We start from the raw sequence: 26,057 nt of genomic DNA on the forward strand, positions 1-26,057 counted from the left end.
CCTGAAATGCATCATAGAGGTCCAGAATATGATCAAGGAACTACATGAGCCTTGGGAGATTATGTGTCAGGAAAATAAAATGCCCTCACATATTTATCCTTATTTTTAGTGATGCTGACATTTGTAAATACAATCATACTTACTACATTCTCATGTGGACTAACAGATTAAATCCCCAGTTTCCTAAGTATGGAATATTTCATTTTTTAGAAATCTAAATTACTGAAAAATTCATAGGTCCTTTTTCTTATTTTAAATTTCCAGGATATCAGACTCCACAAAATGCAAAGTATGCTCAAAGAGCCAAATAAATTTTAATATTAGTTTAAGTCAAAAACATTGGGAAATGTGATATAGAAATATAACCACTACATAATTTCCTTAAAATCCTACAACAAATTTCTCTTGATATTAAGATTCATCATTAATCTTCTCTACCAATAAAGGTAATAAAAATAGGGGGACTATAAAGAAAATCTGGGTCAATAAGAGGCAATGATGAAGAATTTGTTCATCCTGGCATTTTTCTCCTTGACCTCAAGCTGCTGTACTGTTCTTTTTCTTCTTGAAGTATAGTTGATATACAACATTGTATATATGTACAACAGTGCCTCACAATTTTAAAGGGTATACTCCATTTATAATTATAAAAAATAGGCTATATTCCGTGTTGTACAATATATCCTTGTACTTATTTGCTACACAGTAGTTTGTACCTCTCAACCACCTACCCCGACACCTTGCTCTTCCCTCCTCCTCTCTCTCCACTAGTAACTCTACTTTGTTCTCTACTTCTGTGAGTATATTTCTTTTTTTAAAAAATGTATTCACTACTTTGTTTTATTTTTTCGGATTCCACACATTTGTTGCTGTTCAGTTGCTAAATGATGTTCGACTCTCTGTGACCCCATGGACTGTGTGTAGTACGCCAGGCTCCTCTGTCCTCCGTATCTCTGGAGTTTGCTCAGAATTATGTCTATTGAGCTTGTGATGCCATCTAAGCATTTCATCCTCTGCTGCCCCTTTGTCCTTTTGCCTTCAATCTCTCCCAGCATCAGAGTCTTTTCCAATGACCCGACTGTTCGCATCAGGTGGCCAAAGTATTGGAACTTCAGCTTTAGAATCAGTCCTTCCAATGAACATTTAGGGCTGATTTCCTTTAGGAAGGACTGGTTGGATCTCCTTGCAGACTAAGGGACTCTCAAGAGTCTTCTCCAGCAACAACAGTTAGAAAACATTAATTGTTTAGCACTCATCTTTCTTTATGGTCCAACTCTCACATTTGCACATGACTACTGGAAAAATCATAGCTTTGACTTTCTGAACTTCTGTTGGCAAAATGACCTCTCTGCTTTTTAACATGTTGCCCAGGTTTGTCACAGACATCGAAGGAGCAAGTGTCTTATAATTTCATGGCTGTAGTCACTGTCCACACAGATTCTGCAGCCCAACAAAATAAAATCTGTCAGGGCTTCCACTTTTCCCCTTCTATTTGCCATAAAGTGATGGGACCAGATGCCATTATCTTAGTTTTCTGAATGCTGAGTTTTAAGCCAGTTTTTTCACTCTCCTATTCCACCCTCATCAAGAGGCTCCTTAGTTCTTCTCTTTCTGCCATTAAAGTGCTATCATCATGACTGAGGTTGTTGATATTTCTCCTGGCAATCTTGATTCCAGCTTGTGATCCATGCAGCCTGGCATTTCGCATGACGTAGTCTGCATAGAAGCTAAATGAGCAGAGTGACAATTTACACCCCTGCTGGGAACCAGTCTGTTGTTCCATGTTCCATTCTGTTGCTTCTTGACCCACAGACCCACAGGTTTCTCAGGAAACAGGTAAGGTAGTCTGTTACTTTCATCTCTTTAAGAATTTTCCACAATTCATTGTGACCCACACATATGTGACATCACACAGTATATGTCTCTCTGACTTATTTCACTTAGTATAATGTCCTTCAAGTGCATCCATGTTGCTATAAATGGCAAAATTTTCTTCCTTTTTTAAGCAATATACCACTGTTTATCTACACCATATCTTCTTTATCCACTCATGTGTTGATGGACACTTAGTGTTGGTTACTCAGCCGTGTCAGACTCTTTGTGCTCCCACGGACTGTAGCCCATCAGGCTCGTCTGTCCACGGAATTCTCTACCAAGAATACTGGAGTGGGTAGCCAATCCCCTCTCCAGGGGATCGTCCCAACCCAGGGATTGAACCTGGTCTCCTGCATTGCAGGCAGATTCTTTACCGTCTGAGTCAACAGGGACACTTAAGTTGCTTCCACACTGCAGGAAGATTCTTTACCAGCTGAGCCACAAGGGAAGCCCCTAAGTTGCTTTCATATCTGGGCTACTGTAAATAATGCTGTTATGAACACTGGAGTGATTGTACCTTTTTGAATTAGTACTTTTTATTCTTTCAGATATATATACCAGGAGTGGAATTTCTGGGTCACAATTGCTGCACTATTCTTACACTCATTGATGGCATTCAACTGAACTTGAAGTGAACATGCTGTTCATAGATATCATCATGCAAAGGACTTGCACGCTTCACGGATTTTCCTCCAAATGTTCACATGGCTCACTTTATGTTCTAATTTTCTTACATTAGTTTATAGTGGCTTGCAATCATGGTTTAAAGAAGAAACAGACCAGTATCCTGTTTCTTGATAAAATTACTAAGTAGAAATCTGAATCCACAGACATTAAAAAAAAATATACCCAGGCAATCTGCAACAAATTTCTGTTGCATATCCTATAAACATTAAGCAGCTGAACACAAAAGTAGGCCCTATAAGTCCCTGCTGAATTGAGTCTAATAACAAAGACTCTCTTGAGCCTGGAACACAGGAGCGCTGCCAGACAGCTAGCCAGCAGCATCACCGTCAAAATACAGAACTTTCCTCCAAACATGCAATTGTTATTCTTTGCTTGAATTTAAACACTCTATATTCATATATTTCTAGCTCATGTAAGTATGTTACATAAATTATTTTTATACAGTTATAATAAGTGCAGTAGCAATTGACATTTTAAAAAATGAACAGCAGATAAATTCCCATCATACTCTATCAAGGCTACTCAAAGAAAAAATTCAGGATGTAGGCCTTTAAAAACCACTTTAAGATTAAGGGCAAGGTCTGATAATATACTGTGTTCCTAGTACCCCAGAGATCCTACCACTGAAAAGGCAAACACCAATGACCATTCAAATAGGACCTAAAATAGCTACACTCACTGCATCTAAACCATACACTGAGACATGTACCACTAGAGGGCAGTGAAGATCTAACTATAGATTAAAAGTATATATTATAGTAAGCTGGAAGGCAGGCTAGTCTCTTGAAAATTTCACACTTATCTAGAATCCTTTAGGTGTATCTACTAACTAATTTTATAAAATCACTGATATTAATCAGTCATTATTTTAACCTCCTGGTATAGCCTCTAAGTAAGCAATTCAAATCTTGATAAAACCTTGTAATGAATAAGCATAAATGACTTTTCCAAATATGTTAAAATATTATTTAGGACAATTCTCCAAAGATAGTACAATTTCAACACTGAGTTCATATTCATCCTGGACTACATAAGTCAGCATTCTGCTGACTAATAGAAAATAAATAATAACCCTGATGAAATACATAAGGTCGAGTATTCTGGTCATATGCCAACAGCCGACTCATTGAAAAATACCTGGTGCTGAGAAAGACTGAGGGCAGAAGAGGGTGTCAGAGGATGAGATGGGTGGAAGGCATCACCAATGCAATGGACAAAATAAACTTGGGCAAACTTTGGGAGATGGTGAGGGGCAGGGAGACCTGGCATGCTGCAGTCCCTGGGGTCGCAAAGAGTTGAACATGGTTGGGCAACTGAACAACAACAGACTCAATTTTAACAAAAATATTATGCCCTAAGGTAAGGTACACAATCTATATTCAAAATGGATAACCAACAAAGGACCTTTTGTATAGCACATGGACCTCTACTCAATGTTAAGTGGCAGCCTGGATGGGAGGGGAGTTTGAAGAAAGGACACATGAATATGTATGGCTGAGTCCCTTTGCTGATCACCAGAAGCTACCACAACCTTGCTAACTGGCTATAACGCAATACAAAATAAAACATTTAAAGTTAAAAAAAAAATTTATGCTGTTAATTTTTCTGATGTCAGCATAACAGTATTGCCAATTACAAAGTTTTAAATTTTATCTTAGTGATCAGACATTTTGCTTCATTCCATAAATCATCTCACATCTATTTTTTCATTTGCATTTTTCACCATCCTTGTTCTGAAGATCACAATTTTCCAAAAGCCTCGCAACTGGTCTCTCTATCCAAGGACTCTCCCCCTCCCATCTGTTCCCTCCCACTGTTGTCATAGCTGTACTGCTGCTGAACACTCTAACCACAAATCAAACTTTTGCTTTAAAACTTTCTGAGGCTAGAACTTCTCACACAAATTTACCATGTTTCTTAGCTGGGGTTTTCAAAATAGTCCATATTTTAGCCTAATCCTTCTATTTCCAACTATTGCTATTCTCTATCCACTTAAACTCTGTATCTTAGCCTAACTTGACAATCAATTTTCCCTCATCTCTTTCTGTATTCAATTACATCAGGTACACTTCCCCTCTGGCACGAATGCTCTTTCTACCACCAATCCCAACTAAGTATTTTGATCTCTCTAACAGTGAACTCAGACACTGTTTCTCTAATTGGAAAATGAATCTTTCTTATGTGTGTTCCATAGCTTTCAGTGACCACACATGGTAAACAGAATAGACTCCACAGAACAAGTTAAGAACATTCATCAAACAAGTAACAACAACTGTAACAACAATAACAACAAACATAATAACAAATCCTGGAGGAAGCGAGAATCCAGAGCTGCCTCATTTTATTGTTTAAAATGTTCAATTTTCAACAAAAATAGTGAGACATGCAAATAAGAAAGTATGTTTTCTATGTATGGGGGGAGGAGTCAATAGAAACTGTCACTGAGGAATCCCAAATACTGGCCTTTAAGACAAAAATGTTAAACTAGCTATTTCAAATATATTCAAAGAATTAAAAGAAATATTGTTTAAAGAACTAAAGGGAAATAGGAGAAAAACGTCTTACCAAATAGAGATTATAAATAGAGACTGAAATTACTTTAAAAAGAAATTCTGGAGTTAAAAATTATAATGACTGAAATTAAAAATTCTCTAGAGAGGCTAAACAACAGGTTTGAGCTGGAAGAAGAAAGAATCAATGAATGTGAATAAAGATCCACTGAGATTATTAAGTATGTAAAGCAGGGGGAAAAAAGAAAAAGAAGAAAAATAAGCAGAGTCTTACAGACCTGCCAGATGCAGCAAGCCTAACAATGTACACATGATGAATATCTCAGGAGAGGAAAGAAAGAGAAAAAGAGGCGAAAGAATACTTAAACACTGACAAAACATTTTCCAAATTTGGTGAATAAAATTAATTTACAGATACAAGAAGCTCAACAAAATCCAAGTAAGATAAACTCAAAGAAACATGTAATGCACATCACAAACTACTGAAAGACAGAGAGAGAATCCTGGAAGCACCAAGAAAGCAGCAGCACATCACATACAAAGGTCCTTCGTACGAGTAACAGCTGACGCCTCATGTGAAAACATGGAGACCAGAAGGCAATGGGGTGAACATACACAGTGCTGAAGGGAAATGCAGCTAGAATTCTATATTCAGTAAATCTTTATTGTTCTCTCCAAGGCTTCTAACATACAGCATCACTCTTTCACTTTTCCCTCTTAGAAAATAACCTCACTTAATATTTCAACAGAGAATTCTAACTAAACAGTAACAATTCCCCTAGCTTCTTCTTGATTTTCCATAACATAGTTTACTGCATCTTTTAAATCCTTACTGCTCCCCCATCAAGCTTAGTGGTGTGTGTATTCTTCTTATGTAAGGCCAAACCTTTTACCTGTGTTGTAAACTTCATTTCCCCACCCCTAATCATCCTCAGATCATGCTTCATCAAGTTTCTCTCTTTTATTTTCAACCTCCCCTTTCCTCTGATTCTTTTTCTTAGAACCAGAAACCATTGCTTAAAAATGTTCAAAGTTCTTCTATTTAAAAAAAGGAAAAATGTAATCCTCTCTTTCTCTCTAGCAATAGTCTCAGCTACACACACACACACACACACACAAACACACGTGTGTGAGTGTGTGTAAATTTAGTCTTGGTTGTTGTGTATAGTTGTCTCAAACACAACTCAAACTGAAATTCAACGTGTTTAAAACCAAACTCAGCATCTCCTCAAGTTTCCATCTCTGATTGTTCCAAAACCATTCCAGACACCTCCTTCATCTTTCTACCGATTCTCTCTCTAAAGGTCAAACGAGTCTGTCCTATTCTCTCTATGCACAGTGCTGGTTAAGTTCAGGCCTTTGACACTCGTCATCAACACCAAACTGCTGTCCTCACCTTTCAGTTTGTGCACTTTCAGCCCATTCTCCAAAGAGAAATGGAATGATTCTTTCAGCTGAAAAACCTTCTGTTTCAGTCTCTGCCTTCTCTCTTTCATTTCCTTCTACTTCTCAAACTCTACTTGACATTCAGTCATGCAAACCCAGCCGAAAATTCCCAGGTGCAGTCCTCCCTTGACTGCCAAGCCTTCACACACTCTTCCCTCTGTCTTAACAAATGAACCTGACTGATTCCTACTGATTCTTCTAAGTAGATGGAAAACACATCTCCAAATATTGTGTCACACTTCTCTTCAAAAACTGTGGGCTTAAGTGTTAGATGCACTTAGTGACTCACTTCCAACAAACAGAATGTGGTAGAAGTCATTGCAATATGCATTGAGGCTTCTTCCCTGCACTATCTCTTAGATCACTCACTCTGGGGTAAGCCAGCTGCTACGTGAAATCACTGAAGTATCTCTGCGAGGAGGTCTTCATGACAAGGAACTTAGACCTCTTGCCAATATACAGAGAAAATCTGAGTCCTTTACCCAATAATTACGCAACTGAACTGTCTTAGCAGCAAATCCCCCAGCCCCACTGAAGTCTTCAGATGACTGCAGCCCTGGTGGACTTGACAGAAACCTCGAGAGAGGCCACGATCCAGAACCACGTGAATAATCCACTTGTGTGTACGGGCTAAGTGGCTTTAGTCATGCCTGACTCTTTGCGACCCTATGGACTGTAGCCCGCCAGGATCCTCTGTCCATGGGATTCTCCAGGCAAGAATACTGGAGTGGGTTGTCATGCCCACCTCCAGGGGATCTTCCCAACCCAGGGATTGAACCCATGTCTCTTATGTCTCCTGCATTGGCAGGCGGGTTCTTTACCACTAGCACCATCTGGGAACCCAGTGAAATCCATTCACAAATACCTAAAAGAAAGAAACTTTGAGATCAACAAATGTTTGTTGGTTTAAGTCATTAAATTTGAGGGAGAGAACAGTTACACAGCAGTAGATAACTAATACATACCATTTAAGAAGACTTCTCTGACAGCTCAGTTAAACCACTGCTGTGATACTTGGGGATTAATGCTTACATCACACAAAAGTGTGAAAAATTTAGTCTACTTTCCCTGCCTATAATGAAATCTACCTGTGGGCAAACTTTTTCATTCATTGTTGAATCTAAGCACAGTATATGTTCAAAAACTACATATTAAAATCAAATGGAAATGAGGATGATCTGAAACAGGCAGGTAATATGAAACTCAAAGATGGCATCACTGACTTGATGGACAAGAGATTGAGCAAGCTCTGGGAGTTTGTGACAGACAGGGAAGCCTGGTGTTCTGCAGTCCATGGGGTCACAGAGTCAGACACGACTGAGCAACTGAACTGAACTGAAGCTGCTTTTCTTCCTTCTTGAAATTCATGTAAGTCACAAGAAAGTGGGGAAGCATAACATACTAATATATTGCTTCACTGATGTGTTAAAGCAAAATTATATTACACTTGTAAATAATATGTATGTAAATATGTATGTTATCAGAATAACATCTTATTCAGCATCCTCCTGAATATAGTTCTCACTAAAAGTGAAAGTATCAGATGTATATGACACGATTTATGCCCATAATTGATAATGTCTTTAAATATAATCATCGACACGATTTATGCCCATAATTGATAATGTCTTTAAATATAATCATCATTATTTTTCTCTAGCATATACTGCATGTTTCTTTATATAGGGTAAAATGTATTCTCCTCCTTGAATACTGACTGCAATTAACTAATTCCATGAAAACTCAAGGTTATTGTTAGAGCCATCATTAATCATTTCTCTGAGCTGCAGTGGGTTTGTTTCTTTACTGTTTTCTCTTAATTAGCTGGCTGTCATCTATAACTTAAGAACTGAGTCAGCTTGACATTGGCAGCGCTCTACATAATTTTCAATGCTCAATCAGAAAAGTAATGGTATAGGAAATACATATAAATAGGGTAAATAACTTCCAAAATGTTTTAAATAAAGCAGAGTTGGGGAAGGAAGTGAAGAACACACTAAGAGTCTAGACAGCCAAAATATAAATATTCATGTAGAAAGGAATAAAAATAAAATTGGAGGATATCAAGTGGTTGCTATATTAGACTTTAAAACCAAAGATGATTTTTTTCACTGAAACTTTATTATCATCATTATAACATCTTTCCAGCAGAAAAGATAAAGATTGTCATCTCTCCTATCTAATACTATCTAGGGAGATACAAAGGTAAGAAAATATAAAGTTAGAAAGAGGCCCCCAAACATCTATGACTATTGTACACTTGCTAGATATTTATTGTATGCATATTAGATATATACCTAATAGAGTAGTTGAATCAAATATTTTTAAAGTATGGAAAATACTGGAAAATGGTATACTATTACAGGCATTCTTAATGAATACTTGTATGCTCGATATATCCAACTGTTCATTAAAGAGTGAGTTTAATAGGTCATTACAAAAAAGGTTTGTAGATTTTTAAAAATAGGAGCTCTTAACACTATTACTAATGATTGAAGTTCTCCATAGGATACCATAGTCACTAAGAAGATGTAGGAAAAGACACTTGCAATTATGAGAGTTCACTCATAATAATTCATGAGTAGGTATTTGTAAGGCTTCCTCAGACAACCACTTTGCCTTATTGCATTTCTTTTTCTTGGGGATGGTTTTGGTCATCACCTCCTGTACAGTATCACAAACTTCCATCCACAGTTCTTCATGTACTCTGTAATCCCTTGAATCAATTATTGGGAATAGATTGGGATTCTCTTGAATAGAATCCCTTGAATCTATTGGGAATATACATAAATGTCTGAAAGTGTAGCCAAAAAATGAAGATAATTTATCCCTTTTTTGCCAACAGAACATGATGGTCATAGCAAATATCCTCTTCCAACAACAAAAGAGATAACTCTACACATGGACATCACCAGATGATCAATACTGATCAGATTAACTACATTCTTTGCAACTGAAGATGGAGAAGTTCTGTTTATAGTCAGCCAAAACAGCTCTATACAGCTCCTTATCGTAAAATTCAGGCTTAAATTGAAGAAAGTAGGGAAAAGCACTAGGCCTTATGATTATACAGTGGAGGTGATGAATAGATTCAGGGGTTTTGGAGTGCCTGAAGAACTATGGATGGAAGTTTGTCACACTGTACAGAAGACGGTGACCAAAACCATTCCCAAGAAAAGAAATGCAATAAGGCAAAGTGGTTGTCTGAGGAAGCCTTACAAATAGATGAGAAAAGAAGAGAAGAAAAAGGCAGAGGAGAAAGGGAAAGATTGAGCCAACTGAATGTAGAGCTCCAGAGAATAGCAAGGAGAGATAAGAAAGCCTTCTTAAGTGAACAATGCAAAGAAATAGAGAAAAAACAATACAATGGGAAAGACTAGAGATCTCTTCAAGAAAACTGGAGATACCAAGGGAATATTTCATGCAAAGATGGGCACAATAAAGGGCAGAAACAGCAAGGATCTAACAGAAGCAGAAGAAATTAAGAAGAGGTGGCAAGAATACACAGAAGAACAGTTAAAAAAACGTCTTAATGATCTAGATAACCACAATGGTGTGGTCACTCACCTAGAGCCAGACATCCTCGAGTGTGAAGTCAAGTGGGACTTAAGAGAAGCATCACTACAAACAAAGGGAGGATGCAATTCCAGCCGAGCTATTTCAAATCCTAAAAGATAATGCTGTTAAAGTGCTGCATTCAACACGCCAGCAAATTTGGAAAACTCAGCAGTGGCCACAGGACTGGAAAAGGTCAGTTTTCATTCCAATTAATTGCAAAGAAAGGCAATGACAAAGAATGTTCAAACTACCACATAATTGAACTTATTTCACAAGCTAGCAAGATCATGCTCAAAATCCTTCAAGCTAGGCTTCAGAAACACATGAACTGAGAACTTCCAGATGTACAAGCTGGATTTAGAAAAGGCAGAGGAACCAGAGATCAAATTGCCAACATACCCTGAACCATAAAATAACCAAGGGAATTCAAAAAAAAAAAATCTACTTCTGCTTCATTGACTACATTAAAGCCTTTGTGTGGATCACAACAAACTGGAAAATTCTTAAAAGAATGGGAATACCAGACCACCTGGCCTATCTCCTGAGAAGCCTGCATATGAGACAAGAAGCAACAGTTAGAACTGGACATAGAACAACAGATTGGTTCCAAATTGCAAAAGGAATACATCAAGGTTGCATATCATTACCCTGCTTGTTTAACTTATACTCAGAGTACATCATGTGAAATACCAAGCTGGATAAATCACAAGCTGGAATCAAGATTGCTAGGAGAAATATCAACAACTTCAGATAAACAGATTATACCACTTTAATGGCAGAAAGAGAAGAGGAACTAAAGAGTCTCTAGATGAGGGTGAAGGAAGAGAGTGAAAGAGATGGCTTAAAGCTAAATATTAAGAAAACTAAGAAGATGGTATCCAGTCCCATTACTTCATGGCAAATAGAAGGGGAAAGGGGGAAAGGGGGAAGTAGTGACAAATGTCCCCTTCTTGGGCTCTAGAATCACTGCGGATGGGACTGCAGCCATGAAATCAGAAGACGATTGCTTCTTGGCAGGAAAGCTATGACAAACCTAGACAGTGTGTTGAAAAGCAGAGAGATTACTCTGCCAACAAAAGTCCATAGAGTCAAGGCTATGGTCTTCCCAGTGGTCACATACAGTTCTGAGAGCTGGACTATAAAAAAGGCAGAGCACCAAAGAAGCAATACCTTCAAACTATGGTGCTGGAGAAGACTCCTGAGAATCCATTGGACAGCAAGGAGATCAAACCAGTCAAACTTAAGGGAAATCAACCCTGAAAACTCATTGGAAGAACTGAGGCTGAAGCTGACTGCTCCAGTATTTGGTCACCTGATGCAAACAGCTGACTCATTGGAAGAGTCCCTGATGCTGGGAAAGATTGAGGGCAGAAGGAGAAGAGGCATCAGAGGATGAGATGGCTGTATGGCATCACCACTGAACTTGGACAAACACTGGGAGGTGGTGAGTGACAGGGAGGCCTGGTGTGCTGCAGTCCCTGCGGTCAGAGAGTCGGACATGACTGGGCGACTGAACAACGGCCCAGGATAAGCGTATGTAAATATTCACTTGTTACACATAATAACATTATATAAATATCAGCAATCATTACTATTTAAGGCTGAATTTCTATGCAGAGATACTACACTAAAAATATTGGCCATTAGCGAATATCCAGCATAGATTTTAAGAGTTTTCTACCAAGAAATATAGGCACTGCAAAGAAACACACAGAGCTCATGTCATTTTTGGCAGTTTTAAAATATGGATGTTAATACAACTCAAACCATAGGAGAAAATGATTAAGGGGTTGACTACTTAAACCGTATTCTTAAAAAGTATTATTCAAAGGAAATGTGTTCTTCATAGATCCTCAAAAATCCATATATTCAACACATTTATTGAGTGTCTGTTCTAGAGTGTTTTCCTTAAAGCAAAATATTGTACTAATTAATTACTATGGCCTATATGTGAGACTCTAAATAATGAAGATTTAGAAAACACTAGCTCATCATCCTAAATTTACAGCAAGTTTCCCACATATGAACGAGTTCCATTCTGAGAACACATTGACAAATTTAATTTGTTCATAAGTTTAACAAAGTTAGCCTAGGCACTTAACTAACATAGTCAGTTATATAGTATTGTAATAGGTTTAGAATACTTTCCACACAAACAATACATAAAAGTAAACACAAAAAATAAAAAGAAGATTTTCACCCTTACGTTACAGAACTTTGAAAAGTACAGAAGTACAAGACAACAGCTGGATACAGGGGTTAGTGAACAGGCAAGAAGAGTCACTGCTGGAGGAGGAACAGGAGGTGGAGACGGTGGAGCTGCAGGACCCTCGGCAAGAGGAGACGGGGGCAAGCTGCAGAGTCACTCACGCCTGAAGTGACTGGGCAAGTGAACCCACATTCGCATCTTTGAAAGTTTGCAACTCGAGGATTCATATGCAGAGGACTTACTGTTCTCCCATAAACAACTAAAAGTAGCTGTTCTGAAAGAGAGCTGGTGAGGTGGGTGGGACTGAGGGGCAATATCAGAATCACAGAATTAACTGTGTCCTCACACTCTTCAAGAAGGTAAACTCATTTCTTCCCCTCTGCAGAATCACCAAGGTCCTCAGTCACTCTGATTAGAGATGATCTAGTCCTTTAAGTGTCCTTCAGGACAAAAGTTCACTAAACTCCTGGCCTAAGTCACATACTTCAAATAAAGGACTCTTATCTCACACTTCCTTTTATTCATGCATTTGGCTTTAAAGAATTTAGAATTCTATTTTGCAATGAGAGGAGAAGAAAGTGAAATGGAAATACCATGATCTTGATCCGGTGCCTCCAGGTTGTAGCCATATCCCAGGAGTGTGCGTACAGCCTCACGGAGGCTATCCTTATTGGATTTCTTAGTTCTGTCATCTAGAAGGGCATAGGGAACAAGCCGAGGGTTTCTTCTGTTCTTTACATCCTACAGGAAGGAACAAAAAAAGGTATGTGATCATCAAAGGACAACCAACAGCATTTGGAAATTACACAGCCACCAAATACATCAAAATATAAAGTGTCTGAAGGTAGATATTGTGCTTTTTACCTTCCCTTTGTCTTTCCAGGTTGTAGGAGTTAGTGAAATACTACCAGTACAAAGAATCTATCAACTGAGTCACTGATCAATGTAAATCAGGCTCTCTCCATGAAAAGAAAATGCAAAAATAACAGTAATAACAAAAACCAACTTCAATGATCTCAATAACCATCATCCATCTGTCAAGATTGCAAGGCAATGGGCTAACTTAAGAGAACCTACCATTTCCTTGCCCAGTTGACTGACAGGTCTTTGTTACAAAAAAAGCCTAATTAGTAACCATCATCACTGTGCTTTTTGAGTCAATGTACAACACAAAGCCGCTGTCCCTTCCTCAGAGAAAAGTCAGTGTGTGATGGCCACCTCACAAACTCAAATAGCTTAAAAAATGATAAACTGACTCCATCAACTGGTGAACCAGGTAATAGTGGGAGCATTACAAGAATTGCAAACCTCACAGGTTTTTATAAAAGAGGCTCCAAGTTTAAAGCATGATTAAAATGGCAGTGACCAAGCAAGAACACAGGCTATCTTACCATCTTAACAAAAGAATACATAATTTAAGTGTAAATTCAAAATCTGGGCAGTGGAGATGCCCCAAGACTGCAAGTCTTTCTAACACTTAAGAAATTACTTCTTTGCATTCATTCGTTGCTGCAGATTTGATCAAACTTTCCATATTCCAGGAGGGATGCTGCTGCTGCTGCTAAGTCGCTTCAGTCGTGTCCGACTCTGTGCGACCCCATAGACGGCAGCCCACCAGGCTGCCCCGTCCCTGGGATTCTCCAGGCAAGAACACTGGAGTGGGTTGCCATTTCCTTCTCCAATGCATGAAAGTGAAAAGTGAAAGTGAAGTCGCTCAGTCGTGTCCAGCTCTTAGCGACCCCATGGACTGCAGCCCACCAGGCTCCTCTGTCCCTGGGATTTTCCAGGCAAGAGTACTGGAGTGGGCTGCCATTGCCTTCTCCACCAGGAGGCATATTCAATCTCAATTCATCTTAGCATGAAGAACAATCTGGATGCTGTAGATATTCCCAAACATTCTCCAAAAAATATAAGCTATTTGGTGAATAGCATTTGTTCTGGTTGGGGAGGAACAAGGAAAACTATTTCCCAATTTCTTCTTCCCCTTCTCTAGCAAATCTGTAGTAAATACCTTATACTGACTACCTGACCATTTGGACCAGAGTTCAAATCATCTGGGTTGCTCATTGGGGAATCCCACTCCAAAGCCACCCCCAAAGAAATAAGCACTATAAACAGCTTCAAGCCACAATACCCAATGTCTGTTAGTTATTCTCACGAGTATGACCATTAACAGAGATCCATGGACTTGCCTGGTGGGCCGGCGGTTAAGAATCTGCATCCCAGTGCAGGGAACAGGGGTTTGATCCCTGGTCTGGGAAGATCCCACATGCCACAAGACAACTAAGCCTGCATGTCTTAACCACTTACCAGCACCCCTCCCTTTCAAAATGGTGGCAACCCCCCAGCTTTTCCTAGAGAAAAATTAACAGGCCTCTGTTGAATCACACTTTCTGGATATGGTGTTCTGGGGATCTGATTATACGAAGAAGCTGCTCCAGGGGTTTCCATGCACAAGAGTGCTTGAAATCTAGTGTGCTGGAGACACAGAAGGAATTCAAGCAAACGCCTGCTCTCAAGAAGTTTAATCCCATGATGAACCAGACTATTTTAAATAGAGGATGATGAAAAATTAAAGACAATGCTCATTCAGATAACCCAACAAAACTGTGTTTTGTCAGTGGGGAATGGGGTGGAAGCTGGGAGAAAGGACGGAGAAAGTTCCAAAGAGAGCTTTGGCCAACTCAGACAGAACCCTGTGCTTTTACAAAGAGGATCCACCTGCACAAGGAAGAGATGGAGAGCAAAGGGGTCCTGGTTTGCCCCACAGACTCAGTGATCTGCAAGGCAAGGGAGCAGTCCTTTGCCAGAGAAACAGTGAGGACTGTCCAATCCCCCTGTGTCATATGGCTCAGGTTCTCACACACACACACACAATGCTGAAGCCAGCTGAGTACTGATGATCTCCTCAGTTACAACAACTTTAATTCAATATAAGAATAGCTTATTTTATGAAGTAAATCAAGGCTATGCAGTTTTCCTTAGCCTTTGAAATGACAAAAGTTGTGGGCTAAAAAGAATTTTGGAAATATCAAATCAACATTTAGTCTTTATCCTGCTGGTAAGTAACAATCCAGTTTAGTCCTGAAAAGCTTTAAGTAAAGGTATTGCCCACCATGAGCTGCCAAGAAGTATTGTAACAAGAAAGAGGAGAATTTGAGCTCTGGAGGCAAAAGGCTTGATTCCCATCCCGGTTCTGCCACCTGGGTAGCATTGGACAAACTGCTTTCAAGCTCCCTGTGTATCATATGGGAATTGCAAATAAAAATTGTTCATCCTTCATGGAATCGTTGTAAGAAAACACACATAAAACTCTAGACATAGTGACTGTTGTTTAACAATAATAGCAGTTTTGTGTACTATTTGTTAGGTGCTAAGCCTTTCTCATATATGCTATATATTAAATTCAATAATTTAGTGAGGAGGAAACAGTGGCACAGAGAGAATTTAAGTGGCCACTCCAAGGTCACACAGTCACTAAGAGACAAGGCTAAAATTTGCTCTGTTTTGCTGTCCCCATACAGACCCAATGTCTGTTAGTTATTTTCACGAGTGTGACCATTAATAGAGATTCATGGACTTGCCTGGTGGGCCGGCGGTTAAGAATCTGCATCCCAGTGCAGGGAACAGGGGTTTGATCCCTGGTCTGGGAAGATCCCACATGCCACAAGACAACTAAGCCTGCATGTCACAACTGCTGAAGTTTGTGCCTCTAGAGCCAGTAGTCCACAACAAGAGAAGTCACTGCAGTCTACGGCCATACCACCCTGAACGCACCCGATCTCGTCTGATCTCGGAAGCTAAGCAGGGTCGGGCCTGGTTAGTACTTGGATGGGAGAAGTCACTGCAATGAGAAGCTCGCGCACTGCAACTGGAGAATAGCACCCACTTACCATAACTATAGAAATCCCAGGCACAGCAACAAAGACCCAGAGCAGTCAAAAATAAAATTAAAAAAAAAAAATTTAAAAAATAGAGGCCCACAATTCTGAAATCTAGAAAAAGAAATTTTTTTAAACTAAGTTTAATAAAAACGCAGTTGGTGGCAAAAAATGACCTGCATTAATGCAAGGCTGTTAATAATCATTTTTTCTCTCTCTTGGTTTCATCAGTCTACACTGCTGAACAAAGAATAATTTATACATAGTCTGCTGCTCTGCTGAGGGCACTATGGAACAACTTCATTTTACCACCATTCAAAAAATCTGGATTATGAAATTCATCTGGCCCAAGGGGCATTAAATGTGACATTATGGACCTCTTTTATTAATTTATCTTGATACTATCATATTTTACATACTTAAAAACAATCCTAAAAATCAATCTCAGAGAAATGTCACAAAACGACGTTATAAATCAGTGGTCTGGAAACGTTCACTGGGAGCCTCATGATAAAAACCAGGCTTGAGGACTGACGTCCTGCGTCCAGCAACAAACAAGTGCTTCAGTGCATATGTGCATTAAAGACATCTATATGATGTGAGTTTCAATATAGTCATTATTTAATCTCTCTGTTACAAAGTATACTAGTCCCCACTTAGGACAATTTCAGAGCATGTGCTGTAGAACTAAGGTCCCACATACCTGTTGGATGCCGTAGGTCCAGCCCTGTCGAATCCGATCCCGAGCCCACACGTTATGAGCATTTTCCGCCAGCTTGTCCACCATAGCCTCTTGAGATGGGGTGAGTTTGATAAAGCTCAGGTCCATTGGGGCAGGTTTGTATCCACTTGTCAGTTGGTAACTACAAAGCAAAGCCAAAGACATAGACAATAGGCCTGTCCAAAAAAAATCAAGGTTGAGAAATTCCTATATTAATCTTTTAACTTCAATTGTTTCTAATTTTTATTGTTCCATAGACCACAGTGGGCTTCCCTGGTAGCTCAGCTGGTAAAGAATCCACCTGCAATGCAGGAGACCCCAGTTCAATTCCTGGGTTGGGAAGATCTCCTGGAGAAGGGACAGGCTACCCACTCCAGTATTCTTGGGCGTCTCTGGTGGCTCAGCTGGTAAAGAATCCGCTTGCAATGTGGGAATGTGGGAGACTGGGGTTCGATCCCTGTGTTGGCATGATCCCCTGGAGGAGGGCATGGCAACCCACCCCAGTATTCTTGCCTGGAGAATCCCATGGGCAGCGGAACCTGGAGGGCTACAGTCCATGGGGTCGCAAAGAGTCAGACATGACTCAGTGACCAAGCACAGCCCAGCCCACAGTGGTGACCCGTGGCGATGTGCCTGGTCAGCAGTTACGGACCCCTTTCACTTAAACTAAAAACTCATCCGGTCGAAAAGCCACCTGATCTTTATGTTTTCACTTTTACATCACTAAAACAGAAAGGAAGCAACACCTCTCTCTCAAATTTGAGAAGCATTTATCATTGTTTGTGTCCCAAACGTTGATGCTTTCGTATAGCATAACCAAAGTATCAGTAATTAAAATAGTTAATGAATTTCTCTTTCTGTTAAGTCCTCAGTTTTCTTCAACATTTACATGTTATATTCATGTAATATTTATTTCAGAAATCTGTGTATCCTTTCAGACACAAGCTGTTCATTATTCTACAGGGGAATTCTAACACATTCATACTTTATTTTTCTATTGCCATTCCAAGTTACATAATTTAGGAAGCCTCTAGATAAGACAGAGACTAGAAAATACCAGGCATGTAATCATCTAAAATATGATTAAGGCCTGGATTTTAGGGAATGCTTACCAGAGGCTATTTCTACACCTTGAGCTAGAGAAGAAAGGTATCAAGACCAGTATAATTATTAATTTGGGGGGAGAAATAGAAAATTGAAAATATAAAAATTTTCAGACTTTTCATGGTCCAGTGGTTAAGAATTCGCCTGCCAATGCAACAGACACAGGTCCCATCCCTGTTCTGAGAGGACCCCACATGTTGCAGGGCAACTAAGCCCGTTTGCCACAGCTACTGAGCCCATGCTTTAGAGCCTGCGAGCCCCAACTACTGAAGCCCATGTGCCCTTGAGCCCATGTAGCCAAAAATAAATAAACAAACAAATAAAATTTTAAAAAGAAAGAAAATATAAAATTTTGCACACACATTTATTAGGGCGGTATGACTGCTACACGCACACACACATACACACACACACACACACACACAGAGACATCCGTCTCATCTATTAGAGAGACTGGCACAAAGCCTACTGTACAGCTGGTTCTCTTTCATTCTCTGTCACTGTTCCGTCCCCTTCCATCAACTGTGCCTTGGGGTCAGGATCTGCTTCTGATCCATTTTTCTAATTATCATTATACTTAGAAGAGTGCCTGGCAGAGAACAGCCTTTCGATCTATAGTCTTCAAAAGGACTCACTTTATGTACAAAATGAATATAAAGAGATAAGCATCTTCATCTCAAAGATTCTCCTTTGGTGCAAACAAAGTAAACAAAATTTGCCAGATGATTACGCTAAGTAAAAAAAAAAAAAAAAAAAAAACCAGACCATGAGAAAATGGTCTAAGATAAAACTATAAGTAATCGTTATTCTTCTAATTATTCTGGCTTGTGGCTAGCCAAATTAAAAGGTAAGCTCCTTAATAACAGGGAGAAAACCTAAGATAGTGCCTGATATGTGGTGGATATTCAATAAAAATCTGCTGATTGAATCTGTGTATGACAGAAATAAATAATTTAAGGTTGAATAAAGTTGACTTTACCTTAAATAACTTCATTATACTTCATTATACTTCACTGAACTTCTACTTCGTTATAAGACATCTTGCATTTTATAAATGATTTATCTATAGGCAGCAGTCTTAAAGAACGTTTTGTTTCGTTTACGCAGATCAGATTGGTCTGGCAATTGCAAAAATTGTGGCTAATTACTACCTTATGTCACTTCATTTACGTCCACAGTTGAATTTACTGACATGAAATTTTGTTCTGTTTTAAATCATTAACAATACATTTTATTTTTCTATAAAGAAGCCACACGGGACTTCTGAATCACTCATACAAATCACTGCCTTTTATAGAATCTGTATGTTTAAATCGACATATCTGTCAACTGTAAGCACAGTCTATATTCAAGTTCTCACTTGGAAAATATTTTCTTAAAGAAAGCACTCAATACATTTCAAATGCACCAAGAGGTGATCAAGCCCAGCATCATCTAATTTCCAAGTTTAACATTATTTGCTGGACGAAGAGTTGGGGGCAATGATAAAGAACTTGGTCTTTTGTACTCAACCCCTTCCCACCTCTGTTCCTCACCCCTTGCTCCTGAATTTCCCCAATATCACCCAGCACATAATTCTCTTTCTTCTCTAATTTTCCCGTGGTCCTGATCCTTCCTAGCTGTAACAGACAGGCTCAAGTTTTGAAGGTACTCTGTGAAGAATTGATTACAGCCTATGCCACTTTAGTGAGTGATATATGTTTTCTAAAAAGAGGAAAGATACTTCTCTTGTGATCAATTCTAATAGTAGACTTGTCAGCAATGTCAAAGGGAGAGGAATTTTTGAAGGGTATTTTCTACAAAAACTTACCGATAAATTCTATTAGTCTATAGTAGAACTACACAATCTACTGTATTTCTGTAGAGTAGTATGACATATACTATATGTACATGCCATAATTCTGGCATAAGCATTTCTCTTTACTTTCTAAATTTTTCTCTCACTGTATACATTATCTATTAGAGTTGCTTTAGATTCCAATCACAATGAAAGCCTACGGAGATTCATTTGCATCTATTGATTTGAAATGACCCAATAATTAATTCACATTCATTTTCAGATGTAGACTACAATTCATTCTACCAGCTTTCCCTCATAGTCTAGTGTAAGAAAGAATTTAAAGTTCCAAGTAGTACTTTTAAATGGTGAATAATCCCATTCAAATTGAAGTTATTAATTCCCATTTCACCTGAACCTTATTTCCACACTGTTGTACTTCATCTTTTACAGTGTAAATAAATACAAATATCTTTGAAATTAAGACTTCAACCTCAGTATGTTAAAAATGGTAACATCATGAATGCTTTTATATGACTTACAAAATCATTCACAGGACATAACAAAGAATCAAAATCACTATACCAAAATGAGATTTTTAAAAGTACATAAGTGTACTTTAGCAAATCATGCCCATTTCATCTTATTAATACAATCTAACTAGGTACATAAAGATCAACCAACTACTAATAGAAACTATTTTCTTTTTGTGGTTGGAAAAGGACAAAGAATGAAGCTTTTGAGTAAAATGCAATCGAAGTGAATCTTGGAAGCTAAATAATTCCAAGTAAAGTTTCAGATTGATTTCCAGAAATTTAAAAGAAATAAAGGAAAGATTGCTAAAATTCTTCGGAAATGGGATTTTGTAGCCCAAATACTAGGGAAAAGGCATGTCATTAGTAATTACACTAATAGAAAACATGCTTAGCTCATACTAAAGACATCTATGTGGTACATTCTACCTTGTCAGGCTTTCAGGGAAAATTCTCCCAGAATCAGTCAATAGATCTCTTTCTTCGGTCATGTATTTGTCCAGTAGGTGTAGTTTTTAACTTCCTTTACTTTCATACTCTAAGATGCAGTACCATCAATCATTTTGCAAATTTAGGTTATGAGGAATATATATGGTACTAAACAAATACATTCAATATAGTCATTTTCAAAGTGTCAAAGTTCTTTTGTAGTTACTAGCTGTTAGTTTTATTTGATGTAATACCTAATAAATATTTTTTTTGAAAGTGAAATTAACAAATCACATAAAACTCTCTGAGCATCAGTTTCCTTACAGCAAAATTTCTTTTAAAAAACTTCTTTGCCCGGTGAGGGGGGCAGGGCTGGTGGGGGGAGGACTGAGAAACCGCCAGTTTCATTTGCATTGAATTACCAAAGATGTAAGCAAACAACCTATAATGCTTGGCCCCAGGGGTGAACTGTCATACGAAGCGGCAGTTCAATTCTGTGCTTCATTCCCACCTGACCCACATTCCTTCCCCAAGCAGGAATTGTAAGTGAGTTTTTTCTAAAAAGTGTTCAGTATAATGTCACTAAAGGGCCAATTAAAGTAGTGCAACAAAAACGTGGCAGAATACCAAAACATGAAGGATAAGTCTTTTCTGTTTTTCCTGCCTCTCCCACCTCTCAAGCTTACTTGTTTAGTATGAATCAGAGTAAATGAAGCTTGGAAGTCATTACATTGTGAAAGATGCACAGTAAACATGAAAAGATTATGTCCAAGTTCAGTGGATGTTAGCTGTAAATTTCAAAACCAAATCAGTCCTCCAAGTACCTTGGAACAAATGGGAAAATCTCAGATGACTGCACACCACAGATACTCAGAACAAGTTTTGCTAGAAGCACAGCTACTAAAAATGGTGCTGGGTTGACATTCTCAAAGAAAGGAGACAGAGAATATTAAAAAAAAAAAAAAAAAGCCTCCAGAAAACAAATACAGAAGAATAATTTCAGTTGAGAAATTAGAAGGAATCTGCTTCTTCTACTACTTTAGGGAAATTAGAAGGAATCTGTTTCTTCTACTCCTTCACTTCTTCTCTTTACATGTATTTTAAAAACTCATTTATTTACTTATTTATTTGGCTGTCACTAAATGGAAACAATGACAGACTTTATTTTCTCAGGCTCCAAAATCAATGCAGATGGTGACTGCAGCCATGAAATTAAAAGAAGCTTGATCCTTTTGAAGAAAAGCTATGACAAATCTAGACAGCATATTAAAAAGCAGAGACATTACTTTGACATTACAAAGGCCCCTCTAGTCAAAGCTATGATTTTTCCAGTAGTTATGTATGGATGTGAGAGCTAGACCATAAAGAAGGCTGTGTGCTGAAGAATTGATTCTTTTGAACTGTGGTGTTGGAGAAGACTCTTGAGAGTCCCTTGGACTGCAAGGAGATCCAACCAGTCAATCCTTAAGGAAATCAACCCTGAATATTCATTGGAAGGACTGATGCTGAAGCTAAAGCTCTAATACCTTGGCCACATGATACAAAGAACTGACTCATTGGAAAAGACCCTGATGCTGGGAGAGATTGGGGGCAGGAGAAGAAGGGGATGACAGAGGATGAGATGGTTGGATGGCATCACCAACTTGATGGACCTGAGTTTGAGCAAGCTCTGGGAGTTGGTAATGGACAGGGAAGGCTGTTATGCTGCAGTCCATGGGGTCGCAAAGACTCAGACACAGCTGAGCGACTGAACTGAACTGACTTGGCTGCATTGGGTCTCAGTTGCAGCATGTGGGATCTATTTCCCTGACCAGGAATTGAACCCAGGCTCCCTGAATTGAGAGCTCAGAGCTTAGCCCTTGGACCACCAGGGAGATCCCCATTTTGCTTTTAAATAAACACATAATATGACATGCCCTGTGCCTCCACCATCTTTAATCCCTTTTTCACTCCAAGTTCTTCTTCATAGCCCCTTTGAAACAAATCAAGAGAAGATCATTTCAAGAAAGACCAAAAAAGCCATTCTTGGCTTTTGGATTTTTAGAATAGGCTTTGAAAAGTCATAGCAGAGACAACAGTATTTAGAGAAAGACCTTCTGATATGAATAGCTCTACTTTTGAATATTAAAAGAGCAAGGACCTGATGTGCTGGATGAAGGTTTCAGAGTCTAGAGGAGAGAATTAGAGGAATTCAGTGTTCTCTATCCTCTTGCCCAGAGGGAGACCAGACAGATCCCACAGTCAAGACAGCTTCTGGCTTACTTACCAGATTAGATGCAGGAGAATGGCCAGTTTCTAGAATCTCCCACACCCAAACCCTTGTGCAGCAGATTCAGGAGAACAGATCTGGCACCAAGCCAAGACTAGGGTGCCAGGCAACCTTCCTCCCTCTCTCTGCCTAAAGACTAAAGTCCTCAAGCTGCTGAAGACAGTATTCCTAGGTTTCCAACCTCCAAACGAGGCCTGAGTGGAGGTGAAAGAACAGCAAAGACCTTGAGGACTCAAAAGAGGTGAGGAAGAAAGATCCAGTGTGTGGTCCAAAGATCAGTCAGGAAAACGTGCATCCCCAAATGAGGCAGGAGACAGACGGACCCCAGGCTGAGTAGCTGGAGTTTATCCCCCATGGACAGATACTCCAAGATGAGGACAACAGCAGGAGGATATTTGGAGGTGCTAAGCCCTGTCCAGATAAAAGATAAAGAGACTACAGTTTCCTCACTCTCAAAGTCAAGGACAGCTTCCCAACTATATATGCACAGAAGGGCTCCTTGAAGATCAAAAAGGAAGGGCTATCACCACGTAGGCAGTGATGTTAACCTACCCACTAGAATCCATCTTGGCTGAGAGATGAGCACACAGACACATGGGAGGATCCTGAGAAATACTACAGATGGACCCAGAGCTAGGCAAGCAAGAGGACAGTCTAGAGGAAACCCAGAAGAAATGCTCCATAAAAGTGATCAGGGGGCACGAGTCTCTCTCTGAATCTGTCCTGTGAGTATATTCACATGTACCTTTTTTCTCCTAATAGACACTTTGTTTCACTACTTTCTGTCTCTTTGTGGTAGTTCATTTCAACAAAGCTGATGGGTCAGGGACCCTGTCACACTGGTCACTGGTTTGGTGGCTAGAATTCAGTGCTCTCACCACTGAGACCTGACGTTAATCTCTGGCTGGGAAACCAAAATATTGCTTCAAGCAGCTGCAGGCAAAGGCCACTCAAAATCAGTAAGATGTCAGAAGAGATAAATGCAGACAATTAATAAAGAATCTCCTTTGACCAACCTGACTCAAGCGCCTCCGAATCCTCTTTCTGACCTGGCTTCTGACCATAGACTTTGACCTTGTTTTGCTTAGTCCAGTTTTAGCAAGACTCCTGCTTAGGTCAGCTTGGTGGAAATCCCCCACTCATGATATCCGATCACATTCCTCATCCCCCACCTTTGACATCCTATCACTCTGATCTGCCATTAGCAACAATCCTACAAACTTTGCTTTACCAGAATCCCCTTTTCCCTTGATGTTTCCTCTTAGTAATTTTCCACCCACTGACCCCTAACACTGGTCCTGTCTACAAATTCCCACTTGTCCTTGTTGTATTGGGACTGCCAAAAATTCATTCGAGTTTTTCCATAATATCTCACGGAAAAACCCGAATTTTTTGGCCAACCCAGTGTATGACTACTGAGGTTTCTCTTCCCCTATTGTAATAGTTCTGGAATAAAATTTGCCATTATTCCTTTAACTTCTGTATGGCTCTGGCTTTCTTTGATGTAATTCAGTTCCTGACAGCAAACTCAAATGAGAATGTCCAAGGACCCAATGTTTCCTCCCCAATCAGGTGAGTGTCCCAAAGATACATAGCCCTGGGAGTAAGAAGGGGGTAAACTTTGAATTTGAACTTAATTCAAATATTTATCCTCCGCTCGAATGTTTCAGGCCCTGTTCTGGGAACTAATGATACATCATTGAATAACATGGATAAACAACCTATTTTTATAGGTAATTATGTTTAGATGAGGACTAAGGTAGTAAGTAAAACAAACATAATAGTATGTTAGATGATATTTAAATACTATCAGAAAAAAATCAAGTAGGAAAGGGGACAGGAGAGAAAGCACAGTTTTAAATAGGCTGCAATTTTAAGGAGGCAGAGAAAGACGGCTTTCAGAAGATGACCTTTGAAATCAAAACACATAGGTGAGAATAAACAGAAAACTGCGATTTCAACTGAGTTTGCAGTGAAAAGACTAGGAATGGGTTGTCACTAACAAGCTGCATTCTGGCTGCAAGGCCCATTGGGTTTAAACAGGAAATTAAGTCCAATGAGAACAAATGAACAACAGTACATGTTGGCACATTTTAAAATTTGTGGTCTGTGAAATTTACTCACTACACATAAAAAGAGTATATAAATATTTCTTTCTTCACAATCACAGGGCCTCATATTTATGGGGAAAAAATCCAGTTGCATTTGTAACACTATTTTTCATTTAGGTAAATATTTATAGACACTGTATTTTGTGTGTGGGCTTGTGTCTATATGCATTGTATAAATATGGGTCTGAATATTCTGGATCCATCTAAGCATTAATTTCTGAAAGTCATTTAAATTTATACACATATATGAACACTGAGAATATCATTTTTAACCTTGTATCTGCCCCAATATGCCTGAGAGATACCAGTTACACCTCAACTTGACATCACGATAGTGGTTTTACAGCAGCAGGGAAAGACTGTGGTGCAGGAGGGAGGGAATTTAGCACGAGTCGTAAATACTTCTCAAATAATTCTAATACACTTTTTCATAACTCAGCACTATCTCTTACTTCCCAGTGATATATAAAGCAACCAGTTTCTGACCTACTACATTTGGGGTTGACTTAACAGCAGATAAGTGCTAACAAAAAGTGTGAATAACAGGCATTGATATTCAGATAAGAACTGCATTTTCATTTAAACTTTTAGATTTAAAAAAATTCTCATTACTCAGGGATATAAGATATTGTGAACCACAATATCTAGGAATGTGTTCCTTTTCAGTTGTATTTTACTTTATTCCTTCAGCAATTGGACTCTGCTCATCAAACTCTGCAGTGGGTCAAGAGTTTAATTTTATAACACATGTGGGAAGATTTACAAAATTAAGAATAGACAATAATGTGCTACACTTTTCAGTTGCCCGCTGGTTTGTTTAGAGAGGAGGGTGAGGAGAAAGAGGGAGAAGAAGCAAAACAGAACTACAATGAATCACATATTCTATAAAAGTCCTCACAGATTTTCAGAGAGATGATCTGTATTATCAGGGAAAATAACTAACACTC

General features: G+C 38.9%; 1 protein-coding gene across 1 annotated transcript in view; it reads right to left on the reverse strand.

Moving 5' to 3' along the window:
• The window catches only part of RYR2 (ryanodine receptor 2), an 813,831-nt gene that overhangs the window by 303,330 nt on the left and 484,444 nt on the right, over positions 1–26,057 (reverse strand). The window contains exons 26-27 of the mRNA XM_065922240.1: positions 16,870–17,029; positions 12,879–13,026 (exon numbers count right to left, since the gene is read on the reverse strand). Coding sequence (XP_065778312.1) covers positions 12,879–13,026; positions 16,870–17,029 — 308 coding nt within the window. The remainder of the gene's footprint in view (positions 1–12,878; positions 13,027–16,869; positions 17,030–26,057) is intronic.

Source organism: Muntiacus reevesi, chromosome 2, assembly GCF_963930625.1.
Source record: "Muntiacus reevesi chromosome 2, mMunRee1.1, whole genome shotgun sequence".
In the NCBI taxonomy this organism is placed as follows: Eukaryota; Metazoa; Chordata; class Mammalia; order Artiodactyla; family Cervidae; genus Muntiacus; species Muntiacus reevesi.